This window comes from Anguilla rostrata, chromosome 8, assembly GCF_018555375.3.
Source record: "Anguilla rostrata isolate EN2019 chromosome 8, ASM1855537v3, whole genome shotgun sequence".
Taxonomy (NCBI): domain Eukaryota; kingdom Metazoa; phylum Chordata; class Actinopteri; order Anguilliformes; family Anguillidae; genus Anguilla; species Anguilla rostrata.
The window spans coordinates 35,168,712-35,184,229 of record NC_057940.1 but is presented as its reverse complement, the minus strand read 5'-3'; the positions used below and the strand labels follow the sequence as shown (position 1 = coordinate 35,184,229).

At 42.1% G+C, this 15,518-nt stretch overlaps 1 protein-coding gene across 33 annotated transcripts in view; it reads right to left on the bottom strand.

Moving 5' to 3' along the window:
- Positions 1-15,518, bottom strand: part of LOC135261523 (regulating synaptic membrane exocytosis protein 2-like) — a 161,520-nt gene that overhangs the window by 109,280 nt on the left and 36,722 nt on the right. The window contains exon 1 of one of the 33 annotated variants that reach the window (XM_064347916.1): positions 13,334-15,454. The exons of the other annotated variants lie outside the window; for them this stretch is intronic. Coding sequence (XP_064203986.1) covers positions 13,334-13,455 — 122 coding nt within the window. The 5' untranslated portion in view covers positions 13,456-15,454. Of the gene's footprint in view, positions 1-13,333; positions 15,455-15,518 lie in introns of those variants that run through there. 33 annotated transcript variants of the gene reach the window in all.

Genomic DNA, 15,518 nt, shown 5'->3' with positions numbered 1-15,518 from the left:
CTATTCTCAATTAAATGAAAAATATATAAATATGAAAGACACCAGGGGTCACAGTTTTTTCCCCTTCAACCAGTTTCAACAATTTGAATACCGCGAGTGCATAGCAAAGCTAGATCTGGACCGGTATCCAGACAGACAAGATCAATGAGATCCAATCTGAGGGCAAGAAAGCACTTCAGTCTACAACAGTACTTTGGGGGTCAGAGCAGATACAGCATATAAGCTTTGGGCAACAAACTAAGAAAATGTCCCAGTCAATACCTGTTTGAATCAAAGCAGGAAATTCACCTGCAGACCAGAGAATACAGGGTGTATAGTTAAGATTCATTATTCATAAATTCAGAGCCACACAGAGAACAGGCACAGCAATGGGAACAGCATGATAACAGTACATAACACTGTGGGAACAGCCCAGGAATATCCCAGGAAAACCCAGGAACAGCTTGTGACAGGAATATAACAGTGAGAAGAAGAACAGAATAGTGTGGGAACAGCCCAGTGACAGCTCGGACACCAACACATATTATAGCAAATGCTATGTATATACATAGAAGCACGCGTACACGCACACATATTCACATGAGCACATACACACAAAATTCTGTGTAGTCTGAAGATCAGTCCTAGATGAAGAGCCAGTGCCCAGCGCTGCCGTGGACCAGCTCAGAGTGGGCACAGGGTCCATGCAGCAGGGCCACCAGCCAGCACTTCCACAGGGCCAGTACACAGCAGGCCAACAGTTGGCCTGTGGGGGCTCTGTGTTTATTCTCTTTAACTGTAACAGTAACTTTGAACAGCACTGCCATGCTAACCGCGTCTCTGAAAAACACCGGGACTACTGCGCCGTGCTGATACAGACCACGCCCCTTGCAGAATAATGCTCAATCAGCTGAGTATTCCCTCTGTATTCTCATCACTTAGTACAGAGGTTTGTCATGGCATCATTCTGATCAGAGGTTCATTTATGTTCAGTTTAAACGGCCAAAACCAAACCTTATTCAAAGACATTATTCAAACTTGCGTAACCAGCAATGGTGGTCAGACACATAGCATTGCTACTGCATCTGTACCTCCCTGTAATCCACAAGTCCCAGTAACCAGGTTTTGGGTCGATTCCCCATCGATTTAGTCAATTCAGGGACTGAGCAGAAAGTCATTTTATGACTTGAAAAATGGCCATGCTCCAGGACGATTTCTCAATTAATGAGCTGACGTTTTACTCATTTACTGAATTTGACCATCACAAGATGACACACATGCTCAGGGCCCACTGGGCTAAGAATCAACACTATATAATGCAGATATCATTACGGCTGCTGTTACGTAACTGGGCAATGATCCATACTCTCACAGAATACAGTCCCTCCAGATTCTTTCATAGACCAGGCAGACATGTGAAAGAGGAAGGATCTCAGAAACAGGTGAGTGTAGATATACGTACAATGTGAATGCTCTTGAGAAAAATAGCATATTTTTTTGTGCATGAAAATAGTCTCCCTCATTTCTGTTTCAAACATATACACAAACTACCATGCACATTCATTTGTCATATCATAAAAGGTATTCTCATTTTGGTTTGAGAGGATTCTGGATTAGTGCTTTCCATCCCTGCAGCAGGTATCAGGGTTTTTACACAATGGCTCCCTGGTCAATGGCTGGGATCCAGATTTTTATCTGAGAAAGACTAAGCCTTTGAACTTCCAGGTTCAGTAAGAGACTGCTGCTGGCACTATCCCATTGGAAATCATTTACCATAACACTACAGGCTCATCATCCACAGGCAGATCAAAAAATACATATTAAAAATAGATGCACAGTGACGGAGAACTAATTCTGTTTTTAATTCTCCGCCCCAAAATTCGCAATAAGCCTCGCTTAGAGGAAGCGAGGGAAATTCGCGTCTTTTTACATGCGTATATATTTTAAATGCGCCATACCGTGTCTGTTTCGTGTTTGTTTGTTGATTAAGATTGTATGGGGAATTGTCAGTATACATCAAAACAAAACCCTAAATTTTACTATTAATCATTGCGAACTGTTCATATGCATTTTAACGGGTGCACACGTGAATTTGTATCTCCGGTACATTATGTTAAATCCCGGTTGTACTCACGGTGAATCGTTTCGGCAGCATTTGGGCAAAGGAGGGCGTTGCGCTGATCATGGTGGTTTTATGCCTTCTGGGTAGTGTAGTTCACAGCGGTTAATTGCAGAGGGGAAATCGGTTTTAATGTTCTATGTAATTGTGATGCATTGGTACTGGGGTAAGCATATTTGTTGAATGCGTGTTTGTGTATTTTCATGTTATATGGGTGGGATAGCAAATTGCACTTTTATGATTTCGGTTTAGTTAATTGATTTTAATGGTAATGGTTAACTTATTTCAGGGCTCCATTAGGATCAGTAGAGAGAGCTTGTGACTGAATGAAGAGCCTAATCAATCTGACCAAAGGAATTGTTAAGGTAGTGATTGCCTGGTTTCTTTATTTTCTTATTTAGTTTTGTCATTATTTAGTTTGTTGGTTTTTGTTTTTGCATTTTAATACAATAATTTTCACTGTTCACCCTATTTCTGTTGTCAACCTCCTCCTCCTCCTGTTTGACTGCTTGCCATCCTCACATGCACATAGAGAAGCACACCACACCCATATGAAAAATACAGTCGTACACACACACACGCACAAACTCAAATACCCACCCACACACAAACAATGACAAGTTAGGAGAACCTAAAGTTTGACATTAGACCATTTAATGCCATCAGTGAAGTAAACTACTATGTCAGAGTTATGAAAAATAAAGGTAAATAAAGAATAAAATTAAATAAAAGCATAAATAAGCAAAACTGAAAAAATTGATATCCATAAAACTCTGTTGGACACATTATGCATAGACAAATGGAAGAGAGAACAGGTCAATGACGAGAAGGCATTTGATCCATTTGACCATTCATTTGAGGCTGTTTTAATTCAAATGCAGAAAAAAATGTTTGGTTTTTAGCACAGTAGTCTTCCAAGTCATTTCTACGTCCCCCCTGACGCCCCTGCCCAGCCCACACACATACTCAGTTCTCTCTGTGATTCTGCTAAACATGCAGTATTTCTAAATTCTGTGTACAAGCTGCATTTGAAATCAAGGAAGCCTGCATAGCCACACAGATGCCGAAGAGGCAGGGGGTAGAGGAAGAGTGAGTCAGATGGCGGTTTAATAATTCTTACAAAAAACATAACAGGTCCTCTTTACAGTGGCTTGACAACAAGGTAAATGTTGTCCACACCATTCAGATGCTAACTGATGAATGATTTACTACCTCTTCACACGGGCTGCTCAGCAGATAACCCTGATGGCGCCCTCTTCCTGTACATGAGGATACAGCCATTTTGGCTGTATCCTCATGGAGGTCGGTGCTAGTGTTGGTTGTAGGAACACCAAAATATGAGTTAATCATTTGGTTTTGTGCCTGCCGGAACTGATAGAAAAAGGAAAAGAAAGCCCTAAGGACCTAGAGGCCCTGATTAAAAACCTGTGTTCTTATTGGCAGGACAAATAATGGTGGTGGGCTAAGCAGTACTCAACAGCAACGGAGCATGCTCAGTTCAGTCTCTCCTCCAAGACTCAACCACTGTGTAGCTCTCGCCTACTAAAGCGCATAGGCACCTTATGCAATAAGTACTCAGAAATGCAGGACAGTCCATAGGACATAGCAGAATGTACGGCATAAGCAACAGCTAGACAACAGCGAGGGGTCAGACCGCATTAGTGCAGAGATGCAGAGTTGTGTGCGGTGCAGAAGAAATTTCCGTCTTGTGGAAGAATTTCAGTTTGAATCCAGTTTTGTTCCACGCCAGTAAGCACCGCACTTGCCTCTGGGCTGCTCAATCCACAATGACCATCACAGCTATTTTTAACACCAGCAATAATTTAAAAAGGCCCACAAAAACGGTCCGACAAAGGTAATCATTTCACACGCCATGCTTTTCAATGCCTACATGAATGAAAGTGTAGTATTTGGAGAGAGAGAGGGAGGTGCAGCAGAATGACATAAAGAAGAAAAAACTTCAGATTTCCCAGAGACCCTTGCTACTGTACCATACTGCTGGTCTAAACTCTTCAAAGTAAAAGCCAAAGAGTGAGAAACAATGTCCAGTCACATATACAGTAGGAAACGAGGATATAGAGGTCAGAGTGCAGTTACATGATTGGATTTTCTCTTGTATTGTAATTATTTTCTAGAGACTGTGGGGTGCGATGCAGAGCAGCTGCTGATTGACTTCATGATTCCCTGGAACTGCTGATCACAGCACCACTGAGAAATTCCCAGTGGCCCCAGGGGAGAAGACCAGGGGTCAGGAACGCCAAGCACTGGGGTAGGCAAGGGCAGGGGTTAAATGGTCCTCTGATCATTTAAAGTGTGTGTGTGTGTGTGTCTATGTATTTGGGAGGAGCAATATAATTAAAAAACAGCTAAGTGTGTGCAGTTCAAAATTGTAAAATTCCAATGCAAATTTTTTGATCTTTGTAAAAAAAAAAAATGAATAAAAACCTGAGGACTCTGGATGATTCTAATTTAATATGTATAATAGTAAATCAGCACAAATAATTGGTCTCAGTACTTAAATTGAATGCAAATAATGGGCTTATGTGAATCTGTCCACCAGCAGAATACGGCATCCCCATGTCATTCCAGATTAATTCCCGGAGGTACAAACTGGCCTCTCTTACTGACATCTCATCAACTCATCTTTGTAATGTACAGGCAGAAGAATCAATTCAATTTAATTCCGTTTTATTTGTACAGTGCTTTTTACAGAGAGCTGTCACAAAGACCCTTCACAGAGTAGCAGACGCTTTACAGCAAACAGTTCATACAAACAGGAATAAAAGTGCTGAACGGCCATGTACTATTGATGGAATCTTGACAAATCCACAACAATCTGGGAAGCGGTACTCATCTGCAGAGCGTAGGGAGTAACGGACAGTGGAATATCTTGCAGACTGAAAACTCTCCCTCCCTGAGTGATGCTGTGGTCAATTACACATTGCCTTAAGGAAATTCCACCAACAGTCAACACACCCACGGTCACTGCAGCATACACTGAATCCAGACACACTTTTACTTGGAGCCCATATGCCTTTTAAAATCTGCAATAAAGTGTCCACACATGAGCCAGACAGGCAGGCGGTATGTGAGTCAGTAATGAGAGGAAGTATAACAGCCTATTTATTGGTTTGGACTTCTGTGCTAAACAGTTGGCACAAGGGATGTTATAAGTCAATTTACTTCAGCACGGACAAACATCAAAACCAGAAAAGAGTAATCCTTAGCCAGGGAAGTAAATCAAATCGAACAATTCAGGAAGCTCAACTAACTACACAGAAATCTTGAAAAAATCACATTTAATGAAGGAATCAGTCAACATAGTCAGAGTCAATCCGACATATTTTCAAAGGAAATAGGCTAGATGTCGCTGGTGAATAGGCAACGTCCTGAATGAAAATCATTGGTGCACATTAACATATATTAATATTCCAGCGTTCCAATATTCCAGTACAAACAAGCTCTGTTGTGGTGTGCTATGGTCACATTGCTTAGAGATGGCTCTGCATGCCACAGCTTTTAAAGAACCACTTCAAATTTGAAAAGGAGCAAAGAATAGATTATATGTTTTCTGCTACTACGTCAAGAACAACGTCGGAAAAACAGCTGTCTGTGTCAGAGGCGTCTAGCTGGCAGCTGAAATGGAGGCCTTCCAAATAGAGCCCTTCCCCCCTATGGGATGTGCTCAAACGGTCACGCATCCAGAGAATTTAGATCAGTACACAGCTCTCTCAGATTTAACCAATGAAACCCTAGTGTTGAGCTGGTCTTCACTATCCAAGGTAAGAATCTAAAGAGTTGAACTTTCCACTGTCACTAGTAGTCACAAAGTGGTTACATTCCTCTCTAAACTGGTTATTACTTTTGAGGACAGTACAGAACGGGAGGGGGTGTGGGCGGGGGGGGGGGGGTTGAACGTTGGATTCTTTAAGTCTGCATGAAGGTGAATTCTTAAACTTGTTCTTTTTTGAGGAATTAGAATGTAAGAATAAATTCAGAAAATAGAGCATTTCCAGCAATAAAATAGTGAGTACATTTGTAATTCACATATCAGGTCTGTTCCTGGGGAGAAGGTATTCCTTAATAACTTTCTAAAGTCTATTCTTGGAAAGTTCATAACGTGCTAGCATCTCACTCACTCACTGTTGACCGTGTCATTGATCACTGTTTGATAAAATTTTCACTGTACATGGTTTTATCCTCTGTAAAATGTCCATGAAGTCCTAAAGCATGCATTAACAGAAATTATCGTTCTTTATAGTACACTTATACCTATACAAATCTATCAACAGCAGACTGTCCCAGAAGCAAGCTTAACCTTCAGTGCCAAACAACAGCTACACATGTAACTCATTGGCAAATTGTAAGTAGGCCTATATAAAGTATATGCACACAACCAAATACTCATTGCACACCAACTGATATCATGTGTGACTTACATAAGCCGGTAAATCAGAGAGATGCTTAATTTTATGAACACTCCACTGCAATAAGTGCCATTGTTTATTTTTGGTCACCTGGTTTCACAAGACGACGTGTGTGACTATTAAAAGAAATGCTTAAGAAGGTCATAGGAAGACTTGATATCAATTAAAATTCTTACGAAATTTGTGGCAATTTTAATAAGATTTTCATATTCTTCTTTGTAAAGTACATTGTCACTTTTTAAATGATAATATTATTATTATTATTATTTTATTACAGTTGTGAACAGTTGTCTAGAAATGACTTTTAATTGTGTATTTGTATTTTTGTATTGTATTTGTATTTTTGTATTGTATTTGTATTTGTATTATAAAATTCAAAACCAAATGGGGAAAATTTGGTCTGATATTTTTCAGTGCCATGGCAGTTTACAGTAATGGAACTCTAGGACAGTGAACAGAACTTGCACCTTTTTACACACTTTTGCAAGCAGCTAGGGTCTGAGCCAGGGCTTTCCATTCATGTGTGCTGGAATGTAAGGCAGAAACAGCAGGACCCTGTTCAGCTACCATTAGCCTTTAGCCCAGGACTGCCCTCAGCCCACAACCGAGGACATTAGACTAATGTGTGCCTGACCACACAGCTCACTGCAGCGACACCGACGCGTTCACATTACGCCGTGAAACATCCCACATCGATCTGCTCCAAAGCTTGCTTCCAAAGCTCCAAAGCATGTTATTATACCGTACAGCCATGCCAATCACACATACTGTCATGTTTATCTCCACCCATAAATACAGTTACATGTATACTGTATACACGCACGCACGCACACACATACATTTATATAACAACACAAATTCAATAATTGCCTCTGAGTGGTTCTATCATCTCATAGTGTGCCCAGATGGAATGGGAGAGTGCAGTGTGCCTTTGCAGGTACAGGTGAACCCTGTGGAGCCGTGGAAACATCTCTCAAAGGGCACAGCAGGGGTCCTTGTCTCAGGTTGTTCCTTGGTCTGCTGCTCCTTATTTTTTCATAGTTTCCTTTGCCTCCGTCGCCACATCAGCATTAATCTGGGGCCGAGGCAGGAGCAGGAGCCCCCGAAGCTGCAGCTGTGATCTATCTTTCCATTTCTGCAGAGTCTGTCCCCCCAATCAATCCAGCTTCCTCCCCACCCCCTTGGTCCTCCTCCTCCTCCAGACTAGAAAGTTTGCAGGGATAATCTCCAAGTTAATTCATTTTCTATTTAATATCAATTTTTTGTTTCTTTTTTTTTTTTACCGCGGTTAACCCCAGAACCTGCTTTGGCTTTTAAATAAGACACGCACATGCTCCGACTTCATTTGTACTCGTGCTGCATGACTGTTTATTAGCGGGAGCGCTGAGGCAGACAGAACGTGTGCTTCCACTCCCGCCGCACGCCCCGGCGATCCCGCTCGGCTGCACCCGGGCCCTCCCTGACACGAACACCTCGAGCGCACGGCGTGCCGTGCCCCCCTGCACGGTCCAGGGCTTCAGAGCGCGGCCGCTGCCACGCCATCAGGACCTCTGCCGAAACGCATGCATAATGCACGCGCAGCCCTACATAACAGCCCGTGCCATTAGCGGCGTAACGCACGGAGAGAACCCCGGAAAGGGCCGGAACAGGAACAAGGGCCTCGGTCACGAGGGCTGTTAGAGGTGCATTGTGGTGGCGGGCGGACTCGGTGGGCTTCTCTCCCGTAACTGTATTCACGGACGGCCGCAGAGACAGCTGCAGCGCTGCACACGCGTGCCCGACCAATATGTTCGGAAAGATGCAAAACCTTGTTAATGACATCAAGAACTGGCCCGAATTATGCACAGTGTTTGCAACCATTTATACGCTAAAATAAATGCGACTCCCAACACAAATCAATGATTAGTTTGAGTAGGAGTGTATATATCAGCATTCTACAACCAAACAAATGACTAATTATACTGTTTCTACAATTATAGAGTGGGCTATTTTTATTTAAAACAAATGTGTCTTGCCATTTTATTTCCTACAGTACGTGGGCCTGTGTTTAAAATGGTCACCTCCAGACTCTGGAGAGATTTTTGAGGTTTTTGAGAGAGATTTTTGTCCTCCCTGCATTTTGGGCTGAATGGTGCCACCTGGCAGAACATTCACATCCTGGGAAAGGAGAGACAGGCCAGGACAACTCCCACAGTCTCCCAGGTAACTCATCATCAAACGCTGGCACAATAACGCATGTAAATCCACGCTTGTGCCTTTAGTCCTTATTAAGAAGCCATGCCAGAGAAAGTAAGTTATAGGCCTACTGAAACACAAACCCACAGCCCCATCACAGATGTTTCTGTTTCATAAATAAAGAAGAGAATCACCACTAGTACCACTGACACAATTATCATTATTATTTTTTTTGGATAACTACTACAGAAAACCAGTGATAGGCTATTCCAGATATGATGCTGTTCCACCTTCCAGTGAGCTGCAGCTCCATCAGAAACCCTTTTGATCGGTATCCTTGCTCATAGGTTCTGTGGCTCAAAAGCACAGTGGCAGTGACACCTAACACAGCTGCAACACACCTTGCTGTCACTTGTTAAGCGATGTCAGGCCAGGAGTCAGGACAGCTAGAACCCAGCCTCTATGCACTGGCCACACACATCTCAAGAAAAATTCCATAGGCCGCCAACAATTGCGACATTCATATTCTGCTTTAATTTGACTGGCTGGCTGTAACCCGGAGGAAACCACTGGCTTCATTTTGCCAGGGCAGGGAGGTCAATCCCGTTTTGGCAATCTTTAAGAAAACGTATTTTGACGTATTTATCTTTTTTATTTAAAAAAACACCCATTCATAAAATTAAAATGCTTCATACCACATTGTAGACAATATCTTAATGAAGATGTATTGTGTTGTCACTTCCTGTTCACCGGTGACCTAGTGAACAGGAAACATGTCAGAGAGCTGAAAACAGCACTGTCAGTCTATAGCAGGTATCAGCATTCTAGCAGGTGTTGGACTTAGAATTGACAAGGTGCATGTACCCTTTGCACGGTACTAAAAAAGACACCATGGACAAAACTAAACTGCTTTATACTGTACCACATAGTACAGAAGATCTTAGTGAAGATCTACATCTTGTTGTTCATACTTGGTTTACTGGTCTAGCCAAGTTGGAAAACATTTCAGAGCACCTCTTTGCCAGTATCACTAGGATGAATTAGAACTGAAAAGTAGGGATGACGTCAAGACAGGAGTCGGCTAAAATCTGAATGGCGTTTCATTTCATCAATGCAAATCTCGGTTGGGGCTACGGAGTTGATAAAGACCAGAGTTGTCGGTCGGTCTTCAGTTATCCTTCCCATTAACCATTTCCCACTCACCACCCTTATACTTTATTCTCCTGCTACGGTCTGACCTAGACCAGGTCGTAACATGACAGACTCCCAGTTGTGGACAGATATGCCCCTGCTGACTGTTGCTATCTGTCATGTAGTACTGTGTAGCCTGCAGTGAGGAAAATACTGGCTGGGTTAAGGGTGTTTGTATGGGAGAACTGCACATATTTCAGCTGCACTGCTCCTAATATAGAGACTTAAAAACACATTTGGTGGATCTAAATACAGGAGAAAACCACAGAGGGGATATTATTTGTTCCAAAAAAGTAAACCAGTGATGTTTCATATATGCTGGAAGCACAGAACATTTTATTTTTGAAACATGTTTTTGAATTCCAACCTATCTATGAATTAAAATGAAAGGCCGGCTAAAAAAGAAAAATCTATCAACCCAGTCTTTGATAAGCATAACAGATTTTGACCACATAAAGTATTTGTAAAGAAAAATATAAAAATATTAAATATAAATATCTGCCAAAATTTTCACAAGGAGTAAAAATTTTCAGCTGCACCAGGGGTGAAAAGCTAAAAGGCTTCTTTTAACCATTTGCAACTGTTTAGACAACACATTTATTAGAGCTGACACTCTGCTGTAGTACAAGGCATACGCATGCACACATGCATACAGACGGGTGACAAATGCCAGGAAAATGCCTACAGCATAACAAAGCCACCGACCCCCTCACTGTAAGAGTCAAGCATTCAGGCCTGCGCTGTTCTCTCGGTGTATACCACACATGCACTCGCCCACTGGTTTAGAATATAGTGAAGGATGACTCATCTGACCATATCACTTTTTCACATCTCTATAGAGCAGTGCCTATGGTTTTTGCACCATGGCATTCTCAAATGTGCATTTGTCTTTGTAATGAGGGGTTTATGTGCTGCAACCCTGCTGTAATATCCTTCTCTATGTAGTTGTTGACGGACTGTTTTTGCTGACAAAGTCTGATCACGTCCTACATTCATATTCTCAGTCACCCGAGGAAGAGCTAATTCTTCTGTTTTGCCTTACATATCACACTAATGCATGAGTGTCACAGTCATCAAATTTGCACTTTCAACCACAAGTTCCAACCCTATTAACTGATGTCTTTCCCATAGATCTAAATGCAGATGTCACTTTAGTCACTGCTGCTATTGAAACACTAGCCAGTGGAGCAGTCTTTATGACTAAAGCACCTACCATCTGTGCCCCAATAATAAACCTCTTTCAAAGTTACTTAGATCTTTTCCTCTTGCCTTCTTGATCCAAAATCGAAGTCAACTGGGCCCGCTCAGCATTTTCATACATGTTACAGATCATGATAGGATATTAGTTGCTTAATTGTATTGTGCACTACACCTACATGAAACCATCTGCATGTATGTTTCTCCACTCATTTATTCACGTTTTTCCTTCAATTTGTCACCCGTCTGTACATACTTACATACATACACTATATGACCAAAAGTATCTGGACACCCCTTTGTCTGGGGCAGTGTTTCGTGGTTTGGGCTAAACCCCCTAGGTCCAGTGAAGGCACATCTTACAGTAATGCTACAGCATACAATCACATTCTGGACAGAATCGTCACACAGACAATTCCATGCTTCCCCAACTGTTTGGGAAGGCCCTTTCCTGTTTCAGCATGTCAATGCCCCCAGGCACACAGTGAAGACCATATAGAAATTGCTTTGTCAAGAATGGCATGGAAGAACACTGGCCTTCATAGAGCCCTGACCTCAACCCCATCTAACACCTTTAGAATCAATTGGAAAGCCAACTGGGAGCCAGGCCTAATTGTCCAATCAGTGCGCAACCTCACTAATGCTCTTCTGGCTGAATGGAAAAAAATCCATGCAGCAATGCTCCAAAATCTAGCAAAAAGCCGTTCCCAGAAGAGTGGAGATAGCAGCAAACAGTGGACCAACTCTATATTAATATCTATAATTTTGGATGAGATGTTGGACATCAGGTGTCCACATACTTTTGGTCATGTATTGTACATACATACAGTAGATTGTCTACAATGCGCTAACATGCTATTTTCCATAAAACGGTGGTTAGATGTTTTCAGAAATACTAATAATCACTGTTTGGATGAACAGACATTAGAAGCCATCATCTATAGAAACATCTATAGAAAAGCCACTGTGAGGGGCACAGATTCCTCAGAGGCACAGAAACACAGCATCCCTCTCTGAGTCATGTATGGATGTGTGTGTGTGTGGGGGGGGATACTACACTGTCCCTACATACCATGCACTGTGCGGTCCACTAAAATGGCTTATAAGTTACAATGCAGGGCTTCCTTTTTAACCAACACATTTTCCATATCAAGGCTTGAGATAGGCTACCCATACTAGAATCAGAATTAATATAATGAAGACATTAAAAGTGTAAAAAACAGCCAGGTTATCTTTATATCCTACCATTTTTAAAGCAGACAGCAGCAGATATACAAACAAATCATCCAATCAAATCACAGAGGCCATGATTTCATAGCCATATATTCTTATTCTTAATAATAATAATTTTATTTGACTGAGCGTGCACAATGTACTTTTGACAGGCCTGGACGACTATTGAGAAAACCCCCAATAGTGACGTGATAACTGATAAGCAAACCAGAATGCCACAAAATTCGCACGCACGCACATACATACCTACATAGCCGACATGAGAGGAACCTTCATTCTGACTAATGGCACATTTTCTAAACAGCATTAACTCAAAATGCATTTCCTCTTACAGTACTGTACATCTCGCTGCTCAGGGGCTGGAAATGATTTTGCCTGATGTTGCAGGCTGACTAGTTTTCCTCCTTCTATTCACTGCATTTTAGAAGCTATTCATTTGGATTTAAAAAAAATAAAAACAGACGATATATTTCTAATTAGGCACAATATTATGTTTGGTCGTCATCTAATGGATTTAAATAACGATTCAATGACGACAATGACCACTGGTCAGAGGAATTCGATTCTTTTACAAGTTGCCACCGAGAAAAGCACACAAACGCACGAGCTAAATAGGGTTTTATATAACTTAACGCGATGCAGAGGTTTGGCTTGGATGTCTATGGTGTCGCTTACTGCGTAATTATAGCTGCTTTCCCACGAAGGCAGCTGCTCAACTAAATTAAACCATACAACCAATAAAGCACCAATACTAAAATACGTCTTTCCCTGTGTACATGCTTACTGTGATCATTTTAAGCATTAAAACAGCTCTCAACCTTGCACCCCTCCACCCCCCACCTTCACGATCTTTCCATTTGCTCACCGAAGCTTTTCTCAGTTGCATTTTCCCGATATGACTCCTCAAAGGCTGGCGATCAATAAACGGACCCCTCGAGCATGAACACGCCGCTGATCTGCCAACGGGGAAGCCCCTTCATAAATCACTTGTTCTTTCAAATGCATCACTCACCCGATGTTGCTTAGCGCCTGCTCCAATAGCTCTGTCTGCAGGATATTCTGAGGTGCAGAGAGAGCCCCGTTGAAATGAGAAAAAACAGAGCTACAAAACTGACGCAATGTCTCAAACTGCATTTTCTATACCTCCCTTTCTCCTTTAGCCTTTTCCTTACGGCGTTTCATCCACAAAAATACAACACATCCACGTGTCCTACGGATCCAGTTAACTCTTTAGCGATGTTAAACGTTGACGCGCCAGTTAAGTTCCATATTTTTCCGGATACAGGTAAAAAACGGTAATTGAATGCGCAGCAGTTGATTCTTAAGTGTTCAGTCATTATACTCGAAACTTAGCCTGAGACGATTAGATGCAGGGTTAGCCTTCCGCCTGACTGTTGCAAGATCTCCTCACAGAGGAAAGAAAAAACAAGGAGGAGGGAGGGGAGGAGGATGGGGGATGTCGGTAGCGAGGCGTCTTTTCTGAAGCATCCCTACTGGAACATAAAGGATAGCTTCCACACACATAACCTGTATTTCTCCCAGCTTAACGCACATAGTCTCTCTCTCTCTCTCTCTCTCTCTCTTTCTCTCTCGCACACACAGGGGGTGCAATTCTGTTGTCAAGATTTTATTCGCATCTTGCTGTTAACCATTAGCTCTCATAAGCAATAACAACAGAGGGTTTCAACGTATGTGAATACCATTACCTCAATGAGCAGCATCATATGAGCCTAAGATAGATGGTCCCTGTCACTTTTAGCTAAAATGTTGCTGTGGTTCCTTCAGGACCTGGGATTAATCTGGCGGGAGGGGCAGCAACATATTAAAAGTTGTGATTATATTTCAGTAAGTACAGAGAGCACAGCCATTCCAGATAATTTAATCAGAAATCACTAGCAGATCCCTCTTCTAACGACATTTGTTGTTACTTCAGTGAATTGATTATAAATCTGATGTCTTAAGCAGAAATGGCCATACAGCGTAGTGCTAAGCATCAGTCTTCAGAATTTCTTGAAAGCGCAGCCTACATCCAATACTGCCTCTCACACAGTTTATATAATATGTTGAAATAACTCCTCAGCCATCAAAATATACACAACAAATATAAAATGTATTTAACAGCATCTGCTCAAGGGCTGAAATCTGTAATTTTTCCTTTTTCCATTTTACAATATTGCTCGGCAGGAGAAAAATTACACTTACAATACCAGCTTTAATGAAATCTACAGCACTACAGTAAGTACATGCTATTATGCAACCTCTCTACTTTTAACTGCTCACTTTTTAATCCTGTACAAAATCTGAGAAGGTTTCAGTCAGCCATGTTGAATAACCCCCTCAAAACTGCTGTCCTGCCTGAGGCAGAATCCATGCGGATGTGAACGTGAAGGGCCATGCTTGTCATGCTACAACTTCAGCACAGTCTACAGTACATCCTCATCATCACCCGCTCTCAGTGGAGCAGAGAGAAACAGATGCTGCAGCTGTGAATGTCAAAGACCACATGCTTCTCTCAGATTGAGACTCTCAGTCACACGGACCTCCTTCCATTGGCCCAGAGACCTCTGCAGATTAACGTACCTGCACTACACGAACATGATGCTAGTCATAATGAATGACACGGAAAGGGCTGGACTTTTAATTAGAACTTTCTGTAGGGTGCATTGTTCTCGTACCAGGTACCGTACCCTAAACATTCCGGAAATATCAAGCACTATAAATTGATTGTATCCAAAATAGAAACCTTGTACTGTCAACCGGGATAAGTAAATGCTTCTATTCTCATCCAGTGCTCTGCAGCCTCCGTTTGGTAAATAATTTAATGTACTGATTTCCTGGATGATGGGTAGCTGAAGCTCGAAAAGGCTGGAAGTGCTGATTGGTCAAAGTCCTTTTAGGGAGGCTGACGGGATGATGCATGATTTTTGCAAAGCGATGTGGTGTACAATGCAGTACTGTACAGTACAGCCACGGCAGCAGAGCACAGACTCACTGCTGCTGACGTCATCATTAAGTCTTTGCACACTTCCTGTCAGGTGCTCTTATAGATAAGCGGTGCATACGCTAAAGAGGGAACAGCATTCCTCGCACTTATCTCCTCTAAACCGTTAAACGCAGTGTCGGAATGTCCTGAGATGCCTCTCCACTCTGAGAGGAAAGAAGGTTGTTTTTGGAGGGGGAGTGAGTTGGGGGGGAAG